The following is a 19,038-nucleotide window of genomic DNA, read 5'->3' on the forward strand; positions in this document are numbered from 1 at the left end:
CACGTCTCCCTAAGCGGGTGGCGTTCCTTTGCGCATCTCGTTCCGCCCGGAGGCGGTGGGCGGGGGACTCTACTGCGCCTGCGCCGAGCGGGAGTCACGTTTCGGAGCGGGCGGGGAGCTCTGCTGGGCTGCTGCGCAAACTCGCGGACTCGGAGTGTCGGCGTGGCGGTGTCGGTGGTCGGTAGTGCGCATGCGTGGGCACGGCACCGCTCGAATGGTGGTGGGGTCCGGGCGCGGAGCGGGCGGTGCGGGCCGCGGGCAGGACGGCGGAGCCATGCCGGCCTCGGTGGCGTCGGTGATCTCGCGCTTCCTGGAGGAGTACATGAGCACCACGCCGCAGCGCCTGAAGCTCCTGGACGCCTACCTGCTCTACATCCTGCTGACCGGGGCGCTGCAGTTCGGTTACTGCCTCCTCGTGGGGACCTTCCCCTTCAACTCCTTCCTTTCCGGCTTCATCTCCTGTGTGGGAAGCTTCATCCTGGCCGGTAAAGATGACCCCCAGCGACGGCCTGTGGCCTTTGCGGGGCTCTCGTAACATACACACTCCCATGCCCCTTCCAGGGACACCGGGCACTACCCCTTTCTACAGCTGAGGCAGGTCACGCCTCTCTGGGCCTCACTTTCCCCTTCTGTAAAATCAAGGGTCTGGACTAGGTGTGTTTACTGTAGCTTCCCCCTTCTTGGGTTGCTGGGTAAACTGAGGCACAGAGAGTGAGTGAGCCTTTGGCCGTGGAACTGGACTCTGACTCTTCCTTGAAAGTCCAGTGTCCTTCCTGCCAGACCCTAATGGTAATTAATTCTCACTCCATTCGTGACCCGCTCCCTATTCAGTCTAGTAAAGCCTTTCTCATCCTGCTTATTCGGGGCACCCCACTTAAGACCACTGACTTGGTGAAATTCTTATTCCTACAGATAGTTTCTCTTTCTCTGCAAGACTCAGAATTCATTCATTCTCCAATAAGTGGTTTTCTAAATTTTCTCCGACTCAGAATTGAACCTGCCTTAGGGCTGAACTTGGAGTCTGGAAGACTTGAATTCAAATTCAGCTTCAAGATGTTAGCTCTGTGATCCTGGGCTAGTCATATTCAGTCTACATTTATTAACCTCCTACTATGTGCTAGGAACTTTGCTAAACACTGAAGATTAAAAAAGAAAATAGCCCGTGCCCTCAAAGAATTTACAGTCTAATGGGGGAGACTACTTGCAAACAAATATATACAAAGCAAACTCGATACAGGATAAATAGGAAATAATTAACTTAATTGGAATTAAGAGGGATTGGGGAAGACCTGTAAAAGGTGGAATTTTTAGCTAGGTCTTGAAGGAAGCCAGGGAGGACTCAACTGTTTCCTCAACTGTAAAATGGGAATTAATAATGGAACCTACTTCTAAGGGGTGCTGTGAAGATCAAATGCATTATTAATTGTAAAAATGCTTGACACATAGTGTTTATTAAATGCTTGTTTCCTTCCTCCCCTAACACTGCCCCCACCCCACCTGTAGAGTTCCAAATTGAACAATACCTTCGATCTGTGAATACTTGTATCTTAACTTTTAAACCTAGTACCAGTTCTCTTTTTAGGTCTTTGAACTTCAGAATCCTGTACTTGACTTTCATAGACTCATCCTGGGGCATCCTCTTACACCTCTTAAACCATTTTTAATGGCAACCATTTGTCTCTGTATATTTCTTCTACTTTTAAAGCAGAAACTAATTTCTGCTTTTTTTGTGTAACCCACACAAGCCCAGACAGAACTTGTATGTAGTAGATAGTCAATATTTATTTCTTTCCAGACATGTTTATTTCCCACATGTACTCATAGCTAGCTGATAGTTCCAGTGATTGGGATGGCCCATAAAGGGACATCCCAGTGACTCATTAGCTAACACTGTACCGGCAAATCCAGAATTCATTAAAATTGGATTCTGGTTGAGTGATTTGAACATGGAACACTAAATCTTAGAGGCAGAAGGGACTTTATTGGTAATCTAGGGCAGTCCCATTATTCTGTGGCTGAGGAAAAAGGCCCCAAAAGAATTTATGTTATAATCAGTAATAATTTTAATATGTAATAATAATAATATAACTATTACTCATAAATATATAATGATATACTGATGGTGTAACTATTGCTTGAGGGCAGGAACTGTTTTTAAAGTTTCTTTCAGTCCCCAGTCTAAGCATTGCTTCTTACATACACATATTTAAGCACCTAGTAGGTTCCTAATAAATGCTTATTAATTGATAATATTATACTCTCTGGGACATGGGACATTTAAACATAAAAGCCAGCAACACCTATTCTAGGACCTAGAATCTTTTTATTTGGTGGGTCCATGAGGGTTAAGTGACTTGCCCAGGGTCACACAGCTAGTAAATGCAAGTGTCTGAGGCCAGATTTGAACTCAGGTACTCCTGAATCCAGGGCTGGTGCTTTTATCAACTGAGCCACCTAGCTGCTTGGACCCAGAATCTTTAACTTCATTATTATGTGTACTTCTTCCCAGGGATGCAGGTTGCAATTCATCCATAATTTGGGAGATCTTCGAGAACTTCTGTGGCTGCCTAGTTTATTACCATATGGTCACCCTGGTAATGAATGTTTTATATTTTAGCCAGACTGGCCCTTGGACCAGACACAGGTTTGAGTTTTTTAGAAACATCCAGAATAGAACTTTGCTGTCATAACTGTACATTCCAGCTTCACTTCCATGCCACAATGAAGCATTGGAAAAAGACTTTATACATTTTATTGTACTGGACCTGTAACTTCTTTCTTATAGAGGACTCCAGTGCAAAAACATGCCACCAATGCAATGTATATAATCTTAGTTACCAGGTGCACTGAGAAGTTGTCAGTGAGTCTGCAAGCATTCATTAAGCACTTACTTTCGGCCAGCCTTTGTGTTAAGGGCTTGAGGATACAAAGAAAGGAGCTCACACTCTAGTGGGGGAGACAACATGTAAACAGTTACGTACATGTGTAAGGGGCTAAAATTCTAGCTAGTCTGTCTAAAATATCTAATGAGTGGTTGCCAATAAATTATAAGCTTTAGCAAGTTTAGACTTTTAAGCATTTATTAAGGAGAATAAGAATTTGGTGAAGAGAGAGAAAGAGGCCTAGATTCAGCTATCTCAGGGAGCCCGAATTTCTGCTCCACTCTCCGTGAGAGTCCTGATGAAAGAGAGCGAACCACCCCTCCTTCATCCCACAAGCCTCCTGTGAAATTCGGAACGTCCCATCCACAAGCACCCACCGCTACAAGCTAATTGGCTGGTAGCTTTGATAGACAGTACCCACGAGCAAATGTCACTTCCTGATGCCAAGGAAAAGCCACATGGCTTGCCCTCAGACACCTCATCATGGCGGCACTTTCCTATGTTAACTCTCCAGCAGGTGGTGTCACTCCAGTCATTAGACATGACTAGATATATGTGTATATAACGTGTATATACATAGCATGTACATATATACATATATGTGTGCACATATGTCTATATTGTGTTTTTTTTAAGAATTGCTATAGATACCAGTTTTGGGTAAGCATACATTTATCAGTGTTATACCAGTAAAGGATTGACCATGTGTCTCCCTAGCTTCTCATGGTCTCAGGTCACATGGTAGAGAAAGCAGAGAAAGAGCTTCAGCATGGTAGTTAGCACTAGCAGGAGAAAAGCCACCAAAGACCTATGTTGTCTCCCAGAGGGACAGAATGTGGTGGTCTCAAGGAAACCCAAGAGAGCTTTCAAGAGAGACAGAGACTATGGGGTCTCAGAGAACCAAGAGAAATCTCAGAAGATGCCCCAGAAGCCTTTGCAAGATTTCCAAGAGTTTTTATCCTCTTTTGATAGAGGGAGGTCATACATTGATCAAAGCTAATTGGGTCATTATGTATCAAATCTAATTGGTTAGCATCATTCAACTCCATTGGTTGGCTTGACTTGAAGGTAGTCTACCTTAAAATGAACTCTAGAGAGTGAAAAGAATGTGAAAGACCTTCCTGAAGTTGCTTAAGGCAAAGTCTGTTATCTAGGTGTGGTTTATTCCCATAAGTCCTTCTGATCTAGACAAAAGAATCTATCTCCATTCCCTTTGTTCCATTGGGTTTGTCCCAGCTGAGGAGAACTGGACTTTATGGAGTAGGGGGGAGAAAGGACTGATATCTGGGTCCCCAAGAAATCCATGATTAATAATTACTTTCTCACAATATACATGTTTTTTATATATATATGTATATGTATGTATAATATGTAATAACTTGGAGGTAAAACAAGGGAGGTACTAGCAATAAGTGGTACTGGAAAGACTTTTTGCAGAATATGAAATTTTAGCTGTGACTTAAGAGGATCAAGGAGGTGAGGAGGAAAATCTTTTTTTTTACTCTCCCAAATTATGAAGGGCTAGTTTTTCTCCCCACCCAATTCATTGTTTTTAACTTTTAAAATTTTGAGTTCCAAATTCCACTGAGGACAAGCAAAATGATATCTGTTATACATAGGAAATTTTGCAAAACATTTCTATATTAGCCATATCACACACAAAAAAGCAAAAAATGAGAAAATGATGCTTGTTTTCCCTCGGTTCATCAGTTCTCTCTCTAAGAGAGGGATAGTATTTTTTTTCATCATGAGTCCTTTAGCATTGTCTTGGATCATTTTATTTATCAGAGAAGCCAAGTCTTTTACAGTTGATCATGATTGCAACATTCTTGTTACTGTGCACAGTGATCTTTCTATTTACTTTGCATCATTTCATATGTTGTTCACTTATGTCTAACTCTTCATGACCCATTTGGGGTTTTCTTGGCAAACATACTGGACTGTTACTATCTCATAGATGAGAAAACGGAGGCAAACAATTAAGTGGCTTGTGCAAGGTCACATAGCTAGTTGGTGTCTGAGGGTAGATTTCACCTCATAAAGATGAATCTTCTTGACTTCAAGCCCAGCACTCTATTTTGCCATATAGCTGCCCCATTAGTTCATATAGGTCTTGCCATGTATTTTTCCGAAACCACCCCCTCATCATTTTTTATAGCACAATAATACTCCATTACAAGCATATGCCATAACTTGTTCAGCCATTCCACAATTGATGAGCATCTCCTCAGTTCCCATTTTTTTGATCTCTTTGGGATACTAACCTAGTAGCTGGGTCAAAGGGCATGCACAGTTTTATAGCCCTTTGGGCATAGTTCCAAATTGTTCTCCAGAATATTTGGACTAGTTCACAACTTTACAGTTTATTAATGTACATATTTTCCCTCCAGCATCTGTCATTTTTTGTTTTGTTTTTGTGGGGCCATGGGGATTAAGTGACTTGCCCAGGGTCACACAGCTAGTAAGTGTCAAGTGTCTGATGCTGGATTTGAACTCAGGTGCTCCTGACTCCAGGGCTGGTGCTTTATCCACTGCACCCCCTAGTTGCCCCCTCATCTGTCATTTCTGATAGGTATGAAGTGGTACCTCAGTTATTTTCACCTGCCTTTCTCTAATTAATAGTGATTTAGAGCATTTTTTCATATGACTATAAATAGATTTGATTTCCTCTGAAAACTCTGTTTATGTCCTTTGACCATTCATCAATGGGGGAAAGGCTCCTATTTTTATGAATTTGACTCAGTTCCTTATATATTTGAGAAACGAGGCCTTCAACAGAGAAACTTTATGTAAAGATTTTTTATATTTGTGATATATTTTAGCAATATATTATTTCCCTGATTACCTCTTTAAATTAGATCTATTTTTGCTTTTACTTGTCTGAGATCATGATTCCTACTCTTGCCTTTTTTACTTCCAGTGATGCATAATAGTTTCTGCTCTAGCCTTTTATTTTAACTTTTGTGTGTTTCTTATAAACAACTATTATTAGATTGTGGTTTCTAATCCATTCTGCTATTCATTTCCATTTTATGGGTGAGTTCACCCCATTCACATTCACAGTTAAGATTACTGTGTATTTCTCTCCATCCTGTTTTCTTCTATTTATCTTTTTTTATTCTCTCTCCTCAAAAGTGTTTTGCTTCTGACCACTACTACCTCCTTTAATCTGTCTTCCCCCCTTTTTTCATTCATTCCCCTTTCCCTCTTTCATAGCTCATATCTCTTATCCCCTTCCACTCCTATTTCTCTCTTGGGTAAGAGATTTCTATACCCAATTGAGTGTGTATATATAGTCTTCCCTATTTGAACCAGTTTTGATGAGTAAAGAGTTTAACTTCATTGAATCTTTATGATTACTCCTTTTTAAAAAAAAAAATCTAATTTTATTATTTTTCTAATTGACAGGCTTTTTTTTCTCTCCTTCAAAGAGTATGTACAGTTTAATGATGGGGCGGGGGGGACAGAATAATTCAGAACCACTCCTTATTGAATAATTATAAAAAGCTCCAGGAATAAAAACATCTATCATTTGGTAGGTAACCCTCTGGTGATGAGCCACTGTGACCTTAACTAGATTGGTTACCAAAGAGGAGCTGTGTTGACCATTAATAAGGAAGTGGCTATTTCTTAGGTGAGAACCCAAAAAGTTTTACTTGTAAGTACTCATAATTTTATACTTCTGCTTATAAGTAAGCCATTTTATAGGAAACGTGGGGTTTTTTTTTGTCATCATTTGGTAAGCATTTACTGTGTACTGCACTATGTATTTAGAGCTGGTATTATATAGAAGGTAGTAATGGACTGAAGTCAGGAAGCCTCAGGCTTATTACCAGCTCTGACACTAAGAAACCATGTGCCCTTCACAAAGCACTTAACCATTTCTCAAATATATGATGATATTGTAGTCAACAGACCTTACATTGGATATATCAAAATTATAATCTGTGTAAACTCTACTAACACCATTACCTTATTGTGTTCACTGTTCTCAAAGGCTATGCTATAAAAAGATTTCAAGTTCTTCCTGAACCCACCAAGTGGGAAATGCTGTGAGTTTTGTGTTTCTCTTGTCAGAGGACCAGTACTAGGGTAGTTGCTTAACCTCTCTGTGCCTCAGTTTCCTCATGTGTAAAATGAAGGGATTAGATTTGCTGGCCTCAGGTCCCTTCTAGTTCTAAATCTATGATCCTATAATCTCAAAGATGATAACAGCAAACTTGTCACCAACCTACTTTATTTCTCTATCCACATATGGTACAAGGGGAAAAGCAACTAGGTTTGGTCAGTGGTCTTTAGTTGTCAAAATTTCTGAATTTACTTTTCATTTCCTGGAGCATCCGAGAAAAGTACCATGAAACATTTAAGATTACTCTTTCATGTTTACCTTTTTATGCTTCTCGTAAGTCTTGTGTTTGAATGTCATATTTTCTATTCAGCTCTGGGCTTTTCATCAGGAATGTTGGAAAATTCTCAGTTTTATTAAATGTCTTACTTTTTATCCTGAAAGATTATCCTCAGTTTTGCTGACTAGGTTATTCTTGGTTGCAATCCTAGGTCCTTTGCCTTCTGGATTTTCATATTCTAAACCCTGCTCCTTTAATGTAGAAGCTGCTAAATCTTGTGTGATCCTGACGATGGCTCCATGATATTTGAATTTTTTTCTTTCTGACTGCTTATAGTATTTTCTTCTTGACCTGAGAGCTCCGGGATTTGCCTACAGTATTCCTGAGAGTTTTCATTTTGGGATCTCTTTCAGGTGAATTCTTTTGATTTCTGTTTTACTCTCTGGATCTAAGATAATCAGGGCAGTTTTCTTTTATAATTTGTTGAAATATGATGTCTAGGCTCTTTTTTGGATCTTGGTTTTATGATAGTTCAATAATTCTTAAATTATTTCTCCTTGATTTGTCTTCCAGGTCAGTTTGTTTTCCAGTGAAATAATTAACATTTTTTTCTTTTTTTTCCCCCATTCTTTAGATTTTGTTTTATTGTTTTTCATGTCTGGTAGAGTCATTAGCTTTCACTTGGCCAATTCTAATTTTTAAGGAACTTTTTTTTCAGTGACCTTTTATACTTCTTTTTCCATTTGGCCAATTCTGCTTTTTAAGGAGTTCTTTTTTCTTCAGTGAATTTTTGTGCCTCTTTTACCAAGCTGTTAATTCTCTTTTCACCATTTCCTTGCATCACTATCATTTCTTTTCCCACTTTTTCTTCTATTTTTCTTATCTGTTTCTTAACTCTCAGGAATTCTCATTGGTCTTGTGTCCAAGTACCTCTTCCCTCCCTCCCCTCTCCCCACTTTGTCTGTAGTTGTTTTCACACTGTTGTCTTCTGCGTTTATGTCACACTTTGGGGTGAGGAGGCATTGTCCTAAACTTTGGGCTTTTTTTGTGCTGCTGTTTTCACGGGTAGTTCTGGGGGTCTGCAAGTTTTTGGTGCTTCCAAGGTGGTGTGATATGAGGAGAAATGTTGTCAGTGTTCTCTTCTCTGCTCCCCATCAGCCATAAGGGCTAGCCATCCTCTCTGTTTTGGAACTGTGACCCAGAACTATGGCAGCAGTAGAGTTGCCAGTCAGTTCCAGCTGCAAAAGGTCCCCTGTAATCTTTTCTTTCTGACCAGTTGTCTGACAAAATGGGAGCCCCCCTCCCCTCCATCTTTGGGCTGAGAGCCCTTAAAGGTGCTACTGCTACCGAGCAGCAGTTTCCAAGGCCTGTCAGTGCTGCTAGTGCTGTGGACCAGCCTCCACCCTAGGGTCATAGGCCTCTCATGCCAACCTCCTCAGTTGTCTTTGTATGGAAAAATTTCTCACTCTGACTTTTTGTTGGCTCTACTGTTCCAAAATTTGATTTGAGGAGTTATTTCAAAGTTGTTTGGAGGGGGCTTCTTAAAGAGTTCATTTGGGTTGCTGCCTGTATTCTGCCATCTTGGCTTCACCCCTGAGGGAGAGCATTCTTAGCAACAGTGATAGCCAGTGAAAGTGCAGAATTGGGAGGAAGAGAATCTCTTGAGAAAAGCAAGGTCACTGTCACTGTACATGAAGAGGGAGTAAAATGTAAGAAGCTTGGAAAAGTAGGAAGGACTTTTAAAAGCCAAATGGTATTTTATCATTGATTGGGAAGGTAATAGGGAAACATAAGAGTTTACTGAATAGTATAGGAAGCACACTTTGGTAGGAGAGGGTTAGATGAACTGGAGTGGGGAAACCAACCACAAGTCTCTTGTAGTAATTGCAGGTATGAGGTGACGAAGGCCTGCATGGGGGTGGTAGCAACATCAGAAGATAGAAAGGGGTTTTTAAATTACTTTTGCGGGATGTCACCACCAGTATGGATGTATGGCCAGACTTGAGCCAGGTTTTCCTGACTGAGGCCAGCTTTCTATGCCCTTGTGTCATGCTGTCACATTTATATGACTCAATTAGAGTCATTGTTCCATTCTCTAGCAGCTCTTCAAATTTCAGAGTTCCTACCATCAACTGAAGACCTTGTTTCATACTTCACTGAAAAAACTGAAGCCATTTACCTAGAGCCCCCTCTTCTCTCTTCATTTCTTATATCACTCAAGCATCTTCCTCTGTTCAGTTCTCACCTTAAGAGGTGTCCTTTTTGTTTGCCAGGACAAGCCTCTGTAAACCACTTCCATCTTCTGCAGCAGAGTCTTCTCCCCCTCTTTTCCCCACACCCCCTTCCATTTTCTCTCTAGTTTTCCCCCCAGCTGACTTAAAGTTTGTCCAAGTCTCTCCCATCTTCAGAAAAGCTTTTACTAGACCCTATAGATAATACTCAGTAAACATTTGTTAAGCATCTATATTGTACCAGGCTCTGCTGAGGGCTAAGGAAATAAGAAAATGAAAGATAATCTTGGCCCTCCAGCAATTTGCAATCTATCTAATGGGGAAAATTGCACAAAAGGAAGCTGAGTAGAGGAGACCACCATTCGGTGTCAGGGATTGAAACTTAGGTGATCAGCTAGAAGGAAATGGAGACCTATTATACTCTCAAGCTATTATCCTTTATCTCTTCCCTTTCTCAGCCAAACTCCTTGAATGTTCTTTACACTTGTTGCCTTTATTTCCTTTCCTCTCTTTTAAACCCTCTGCAGTCTGGCTTCTGATCTCATCATTCAACCCATACTGCCCTCTTCAAAGTTACTGCTGAACTCTTAAGTGCCGAATATAATGACCTTTTTTTCCCAAATCTTGATCCTCCTTGTTTTCTCTACAGCAGTGGAAACTGACAGTCACCTTCTCCTAAATAGTCTCTCCTCTCTTGGCTCTCATGACTGTTTCCTTCTGTCTTAATTTCTCTGTCCTGGCTCCCCCCAAGACGACTCAAATTTTGCCTTGTACTAGAAGCCTTTCTCAGCAACAATCCCTTCCCCCCCCCTCCCCCAAGCCAACACTGTCTCTTAGCACATGCTTTCTGATTAGATAAGAGCCGGTTCTTAAGTCTTCAGAGGCTAAAAAAAAGGATGGCAGCCAGGATTTTTTTTTCCTTGGGAGTTCCATATCTGTTGCCAGTGAAGAAGAAACTTAGTGAAAGTGAACTGGGAGTGAGCTTAATATATAAATCAGAGGTGTCAAGCCTGTAGTTCTACTAGGGGCACATGAGAACCAGATTAAAATGTTATTGAGAAATATTTGAATATTTAAATAAATATACGATAAGACAAATAATATTACGTTTTAAAACCAAGTCAGTATGCGGCTGGAGAGATCCTTATAGATGGCTGGATTAGTGACCTCTCTTTTGGAGATTGAAAGGGGATGAGGGTAATGAAGCTGGAAGCCAGACTTGCTACAGAAGGCTTCACTTGAATGAGGTCCCATTTGTTTTGCCTTTTACTTTAAAAAAAAATTGATTAATTTATTAATCTTATGTTTTTATATTAATTATATTTCCTAATATAGCCTCCACCCTAATTCTTTCCTTGAGAGGCATCCTTTGTAACAAAGAAGAAAAACAGTTTTGCAAAATTAACCAACGTAGCAAAAAAGCCTAACATTTATTTGCAGTATTTCATTTCCCATATTCTCCACTTCTAAAGAATCAGGAGGAGGTACCTTATCTCTTCTTTAAGCTCATTTTTGGTCATTATACTATTGAAGCATTCATGATTGTCATCATTGTATATAGTTTTTGTGGTTCTGTTTACTTTGCTTAGTTCATATCAGTTTGCCCATGCTTCTCTTCTTATTGTTTCTTAAAGCAGGGTAACATTCCATTATATTCTTGTGCTACTACTTGTTTAGCCATTCCCCAATTAATGGGCCCATACTTTGTTTACAGTTCTTTTCTAAGACAAAAAACACTGCTATAAATATTTTGGTGTATGGTGGCTTTTTTTATATTGACCTCCTTGAGATACATGCTTATTAAATGGAATCTTGAGTCAGAGGATACTGACATTTTAGTTACTTCTTCTTTAAATAATAGTAAAGTTCCGTTTAATTAAGCCCTGGTGTCTTCAGTTTTCTTGCCACCATAGTCATGTTGTTTTTTATACATAGTACTCCATGCCGGATCGTATGGGGCCTCAGGTGGCTGGAGCAACGATATGCAGGTCTGATACAGTGGGTAGTTTGTCATTTTCAACAAATCATAAAATTTAGAGCTAGAATGAACCTTAGAGACCATCTTGTCCAGTATTCTCATTTTATAGGTGAAGAAACTGCGGCCATTAGTAAGTGATTTGACTCAAATTCCTGAACCTATATCCTTAGTATTTCACACTGTAAGGTTTATAAGTGCTTTCCTCAAAACAGCAAGTAGTACTATTTGACAGAGAGGAAAGTGAACCTCAGAGAGGTTATGTGACTTTCCTAAGATCAGAGTCAGGACTTGAACCTAGGTCTGTTATTTTCTAGTTACATGTAGAGATAGTTTTCAACATTTGTTTTTATAAGATTTCTAGTTTCAAATTTTTCTCTTTCCCCCTTCCCCAAGACAGCAAGCAATCTGATATGGGCTATACATGTACAACCACATTAAACATATTTCTGCATTAGTCATACTGTGAAAGAAGAATCAGAGCAAAAGGGAAAAACCTCAAAAAAGAAAAAAAAAAGTAGAAACAGTATGGTTCAATCTGCATCTAGATTGCATAGGTTTATTGTTTTTTCTGAATTTGGAGAGCATTTTCCATCATGAGTCCTTTAAAACTATCTTGGACCATTGTATTGCTAAGAAGAGTCAAGTCTATCACAGTTGATCAACACACAATGTTGTTGATACTGTGTACAATATTTTCCTGGTTCTGCTCATCTCACTCAGCATTAGTTCATGTATGTCCTTCCAGGTTTCTTTGAAATCCTCCTGCTCATCGTTTCTTACAGCACAATAGTATTCCATTACATTAAAATACTACAACTTGTTCAGCCATTCCTCAGTTGATGGGCATCTCCTCAATTTCCAATTCCTTGCCACCACAAAAAGAGCAATTATAATTATTTTTGTACATGTGGGTCCTTTTCCCTTTTTTATGATCTCTTTGGGAAAAAGACCTAATAGTGGTATTGCTGGGTCAAAGGGTATGCACAGCTTTATAGCCCTTTGGGTATTGTTCCAGATTGCTCTCCAGAATGGTTGGATCAGTTCACAGCTCCACCAACAATGCATTAGTGTTTCAATTTTTCCACAGCTTCTCCAAAATTTATTATTTTCCTTTTTTGTCATATTAGCCTATCTGATAGGTGTCAGGTGATACCTCAGAGTTATTTTAATTTGCATTTCTCTAATCAATAGTGATTTAGAACATTTTAAGACTGGCACTTTTTGACTTTATCACACTTGTATTTTTTTTTTTAAATCTGTTAAGTATAAGGAGATTAGTGTCTCTGGAGCCTCATACTTCCCTTTCTCCAATTCTCTGTCCCACCAACACTTTTTTTAAAAAAATCATCTAAAATAATGCCCGTTTTTTGAAGGTGCCATGGAAGAAATAAAAATGGAAATGACAGCTTCCTTATAAACAATACAAATATAAAAATAAAATGGATAATAAAAAACAGTAGATGATAAATATTAAGTAGAGGGTACAGGTGGAATTCGGAAGTGAGAAATCACTGGATCTGTAGTCAGGGTAAGTAACTTATACAGAGGAGGTAAGATTTGAGCTGGCTCTTGAAGGATGTTTTTCGTTTTTTCATTTTTGTTTTTTTGTCAGGCAATGAGGGTTAAGTCACTTGTCCAGGGTCACACAGCTAGTGTCAAGTGTCTGAGACTGGATTTGAATTCAGGTCCTCCTGAATCCAGGGCCAGTGCTTTATCCATTGCACTAGGTAGCTTACCCCTTACCGGATGTGTAGCACATTTATTCTAAGCATTAGGGACTCCGAGATGAAAAATGGCCTACTTTGTCCTCAGTAAGTTTATAGTCATTTAAGAATGTATATAGGCAGCTAGGTGGCGCAGTGGATAGAGTGCTGAGCCTGGAGTCAGGAAGACATATCTTCTGAGTTCAAATCTGGTTCTAGACACTTTAGCTGTGTGATTCTGGGCAAGTCACTGAACCCTGTTTGCCTCTGTTTCCTCATTTGTAAAATGAACTAGAGAAGGAAATGGCAAACCACCCAGTATCCTTGTCAAGAAAACCCCAAGATGGGGTCATGAACATTTGGATACCTGAAAAAGAGCAACACAAGGAGGAGTATATATTGTGTGGGGAGGGCTACAGAATACAGGAGGCAGCATGGTATGGTTGAATGGAAGTCAATGGACTTCCTCGATGCTAATTCACCATATGACCTCAGATAAGTCACTTAACCTCAGCCTCAGTTTCCTCATGTGTAAAATGGAGTTTGAATTAGATGGCCTCTGAAGAGTTCTTAGCTTTAGATCTAAGATTTTATGTGTATAAGTATTGTGATGTGAAGTAGAATGGGGCAGAAGAGAAACAGGCAAAGTCCTATGGAAAATTGGAGGAAGAGGAGGGGATAGATCTCTTTATCAGGGTGGAGATGAGTTCAAAAGAATTCAAGAAGGAATTCATTGAAGAATTGAAATTTGAATTGGTCCTTGAGGAAATGGAGGGACTTAGAAATGGAGGAGAGTAGTCATTTTCACCTAGGAGATATAGGAGCAAAAGCATAGAGATGGTGGAAGATAGAGCAAGAATAAGGAGTGAAGAAAAATCTGATTTTGTTAAACTGTAAAAAATATGATGAGGAGTAAGTATTGTGAGGTAAGATTGGACAAGTGGAATGAGACCTGGTTATGTAGCAGGCCTTGAAAAGATTGGGAATTTATATATTATTTAATAGGCAATTGAGAACTAGTGAAGATTTTTAGTAGTGAAATGACATGATTATAGCAGTGTATTAGAAAGATTATTTGGGCAATAGTATGGAGAATATATTAGAAATGCATCTAAAATTAGAAAGAAAGCCAGTAATTTGAAAAAAATCTTTAGTAAATTTCTCTAAAAAAGATCTCATCAGAAGGAACAAATTCATAAGAACAAAAGTTATTTGCCAGTAAATAAAGGGTCAAAGGAAGAAATTCAGGCTATAAACAACCATATGAAAAAATGCTGCAAATCACTAATAGAGAAATGCAAACTAAACATCTTTGAGGTTCCACCTCGTACCCTAAGTAGATTGGCAAAATTGACCACAAAAAGAGGAAAATGATAGTTGTTGGAAGGACTTCAGGAAATTAGATATACTGTTTTCACTGTTAGTGTAGCTGTGAATTTGTCCTGGAAAGCAATCTGGGCCAGATCCAAAAAATCATTACCTTTTGACCCAATGATACCACTCTAGGCTCTACAACACAGAGATCTAAGAAAGAAGAAAAGGACTCATGTACAAAAATATTTATTGCAGCTCTTTTTGTAGTGGCAAAGAACTAGAAACTAAGGGAATGCTTATCACTGGGGAATGACTGAACAAATTATGGTATGAGTGCAATGAAATACTATACCATAAGAAATGATGAAATGGGGCAGCTAGGTGATACAGTGGATAAAGCACTGGCCCTGGATTCAGGAGGGCCTGAGTTCAAATATGACCTCAGACACTTGACACTAGCTGTGTGACCCTGGGCACGTCACTTAACCCTCATTGCCCCACCAAAAAAAAAATGAGATGAAGAAAAAAATAATAAGATGATGAAATGCATGTTTCTGAGAAAACCTGGGAAGACTTGTATAACTTGGTGCAGAGTGAAGTGAGCAGAACTAGAATGATTTATTTAATAATAACATAAAGACAACTCTGAAAGACTTAGGAATTCTGATCAGTGTAATAACTAACCATTAATTCAGAGCACCAGTGATGAAATATGCTTTTTTGTTTTTGATACAAAGATAATGGGCCTCAGATACAGAATAAGACATGTTTTTGGATATGGCCAGTATGGAAATTTGTTTTATTTCACTATGTATATAGTACAAGGGCTTTTTTTCTTGTCTCTAATTAGAGGTAGAGTAGGGGAGAGAAGAAAAGGGGTAGGATAGGATAGTCAAAAAAAGAAAAAAAGGGTTATTGAGGCATTTTTAAAAAATGCATGGAAAAAAATTGTAAAGCCAGAAAGACTCACAGATAAGTCCAGCTTTGAAAATTAAATCTTGTATTTTTTTAATAATTAAAAGGGCAGAATACAATAGAGATCCAGTTTCATGTAGAAATGTCTTCTGTTAAGCTATATATATATGGAAATGCCCGTCTTATTTGGTGTTATTTGGAGAAAAAATCAGAACAATTGAAAAATGTTTTAAAAAGAGAAAAGACGTTTTGAAAAGGAAAGAATCAAGAAAACTTAGGGCAGGAAGACCAATTAGATTATTACAGTAGTCTAGGAGGAAATGAGGTAGGGAAGAAGCAAGGATTGCTTGACTTTGACTTTGGTGACTAGGAGAATTGATGGTTTCATGAATATAAGAATATTGAAGGACAGGTTAAGGCATGGGGAAGATGTCTATTTTAGACATGTGTTTGAAAGGATTGGAATTCTTTGGAGAAACTAGGGAGGGATGATAAAGATTGGGGAATTAGTTGTATAAGGTGAAACCTCAAGGGTGGAGGAAATCTCTAAGTGAGATAGAGCAGAGTCAAAAGGACCTAAATTAGAAAGGGTGGGAGCCTTTAAGGAGAAGTAGAAGAATGAGGAGACCGGATTCAGGTTTGAAGGGAGGTGGGCATTCTTGGTTGAGAATCCAGGTAGAAACACAGAAAATACGTTTGGAGAAAGTACATCCATTTGGCTGGAATGGAGGCTTTGAAGATTTAGGATTGGAGAGGGAAATTGGAGCTGTGATGTTGAAGGTCTTTATTCCAGGGTCTAGGCAGTTTGGGCTTGATTTTATAATTGATGGGAAGTCACTGGATGTTTTTAAGTGTAGTGAAGATGTGGTAGCGATATGTTGAATGTAAGGGAATGTATAATTTTCTGTGTTCCCATTATCACCAAGTATTCTTGTTCTTTATTAACTGATTAGCATGGATATTTTGGAAATTAGTCTGCAACTTTTCTTCTGGGTAAGAGTGTGTTTGGGTCTATTGACAAAAATGTTACTTTAGAATGGATAAATACTTGCTGCTGGGTTTATTTGAACCCCCAATATGTCAGAGGCAGAGTATTTTCATAGAATGATTCCTTTGGAATGTGGTTTATTCACTTCTTTCTTTCGATCAACAGATTATCAGTGTCCAGTGTTGTTCTTGGAGCTTAAGTTTGAAGAGACCTCAGAGGTAGTTTATTCTCATGCTTCCAGACAGAACGGCAGCTAAACCATTTGGAGCAAATGAGTATTTTTCCAATTCTTCGATATCTTTAGAGGAGAGCATCCATTTCTTTTCCACAGCAACCTAGTTTAGCACTCGATAGAGTTTATAGTTTAAACATTCTTCCTTATCCAGAATTCTACTTTTCAGTTGAGTTTTATTATATAGTATCATAAATCTAGGGCTAAAGGGGATCTCTGAAGTCATCTAATGCATTCCCCTCATTTTTTATATGAAAGAAGTTAGGTCCAGAGGTTCCTTTTAGTGTGGTCTTGAAGACAGATGCAGACATTTATTATCATTTTTTTAATAAGAAGTCTGTCTTATAATAACAAGGCAGTCTGAAGCCATTTTTTATAGCTTTGGTCTTTTCTCTAGAGTAGTGGCCTTCAAATAAGGACCATGAAATAATACAAGGGGGGCATTGGAGGGTGGGAAGATAGGTTATGTTTTGCCTTACTCCCAGTCGACTTGTCTTTAACATAATGCCATCCCCTCTAATTACTTCCTCTCCCACCAGTGTCCAGAGCAGCTGAAACCTATTCCAACTCAGATACCCGAAGGAGCTGTGGCAAGCACATTTCATTTGTGGGTTCTGTTTTCTTGTACAGAGATCTGTGAGATTTAAAATTGGCTATATGAGCATTAAACTCCCCCTCTAACTTTTCCCTTATATATCTCCCAGACTACTAAGAAAAAGAAGTCTCTGAGCTTTAATCAGTGAGGGATTAGTTTTTATTGTTAGTGAATTAATTAGACAACAAAAGGTGATACTGATTAGGGAAATAGGAAAGTAGAAATACAAATGGATAATCTTAGATCTAAGCTTAGTCTATATTCCTTTATAAAACTCTCTGAATCCCCAAACTGCCTGCCAGGCCGAGAACCAGCACCGAACACCAAGCATGCGCCACCACGGCTAAGCTGAAACGCCAGAGAGAGAGAGACCAACTTCCGTTCCACCCTCAGTTTTTAAATTGCTGTCCCGGAAGTTGGTGCCCTCGGACATGGTGTGCTTGGACAGCTCTCCAGGCAGCAGCAGGTGCACGGCCATTCCTCACGGTCTCCTCCCCAAAAGGGCGGTCCTTCAAAAGCTGCTTCAGTAGCATGCACTCAACTCTCAAATGATTCAGCTAAAACTTCCATTTTTTACCACAGATCAGAGTAACTGTAGGATCAAATATTATTTCATCCATTTTTAATTTCTATTTTTTTGCTTAAGTGTTATAATGTAGTTAATTAGTGAAGTGTGGTATAAGTATAAATATTCATAAATATTTAAATATACTTAAATATTGGTACATGGTTCAAACAAGTTTGGATACCCACTGTACTTGACCAAGTAGTCTCATTCTTTTCTCTTTTTTTTCTAACTTTTGAGTATGAGAACCATTAGGCAACACTGTTTGAATCTGAAACGCTGGATGGATTGTTGAATTGTGAACTTTGTAGAGGTTCTTGTAGAATGAAGGTACAGTATGTCTTCTGGTGATATTGATGAGATTGGTGATGCCCAGCAGTGATTTTTATTGCTAAAGTGAGATTGATTAATTAATTAATTAAGTTGTGTGGTCAGATTGTGGGTATCAGACTCTTGTCGTTTTTTTCTTTTATAAAACCTTGTAGTCCCCTGACTTTTGGGTTACATGTTAGTAGGTTGCTGTTTTCTAGTTGTCAGTGAGAGTCCTTTTGGCCTTAGGCAAACTTTCTTTTTTAAGTCATTTTCCTCATTAGGATATTTTGGGGAAACATACCTTCATGATGTGGTGAAAATGCCACTTAAAGGAAGATGAAGCAATGACCTTACTGAAGATGCATAGAGTATATGCATTCTTGAATTGACATGATTTTGAAAGCAGTGAGAGATTGATTTTTAAGTATATTCAGGGGAAGACAAAAGAATGAAAAAAGTCACAGGCACTATAAATACTAGAAAAGGGCAGACAGGACAAAAAAAAGGTCAAGTCCTGACTGATATATTCTTACATTCTCGTTTCTTAAATCCTTATGAAAATACTCTATATATGTATCTAAGGGATCCTTGATCAAATTGAAAGGGAACAGACAGTCTTTTATAAACAGTATTCTACTGTTGCATCTTCACAGTCAGTTAATTGCCTGAAAGGTACAGAGAATACAAAGTCTTACTGTGATTATTGCTTGAAAAAACATTTTAGTCAGCAAAGTGTAGCCTTTAAGGCTTGCCCTCCATTCAGTTGTCTCCCACACATATAAGAGAATATATGAATTCCCCATATATATAACTGCAGAGTTAATGCTGGGTAGGCAAGCCAGTCTATATGAAGTAGCAGGACACCCTGGAGGAGAGATAAGAGGTGGCATTGTGCCTGGCAGGTCTGAGTACCACCAGCACCTCAACCACTGCCTTTCATCAGTCTTCATTGGAGACAACCCAGGACCCTGAGACCT

General features: G+C 39.0%; 1 protein-coding gene across 1 annotated transcript in view; it reads left to right on the plus strand.

The window, feature by feature from the left end:
* The first annotated feature begins 51 nt into the window (after window positions 1–51).
* Window positions 52–19,038, plus strand: part of DAD1 (defender against cell death 1) — a 39,363-nt gene continuing 20,376 nt past the window's right edge. The window contains exon 1 of the mRNA XM_043983388.1: window positions 52–485. Within this exon, the coding sequence (XP_043839323.1) occupies window positions 191–485 (295 nt within the window). The 5' untranslated portion in view covers window positions 52–190. The remainder of the gene's footprint in view (window positions 486–19,038) is intronic.

The sequence above is a fragment of the Dromiciops gliroides genome, chromosome 2 (assembly GCF_019393635.1).
Source record: "Dromiciops gliroides isolate mDroGli1 chromosome 2, mDroGli1.pri, whole genome shotgun sequence".
Taxonomy (NCBI): domain Eukaryota; kingdom Metazoa; phylum Chordata; class Mammalia; order Microbiotheria; family Microbiotheriidae; genus Dromiciops; species Dromiciops gliroides.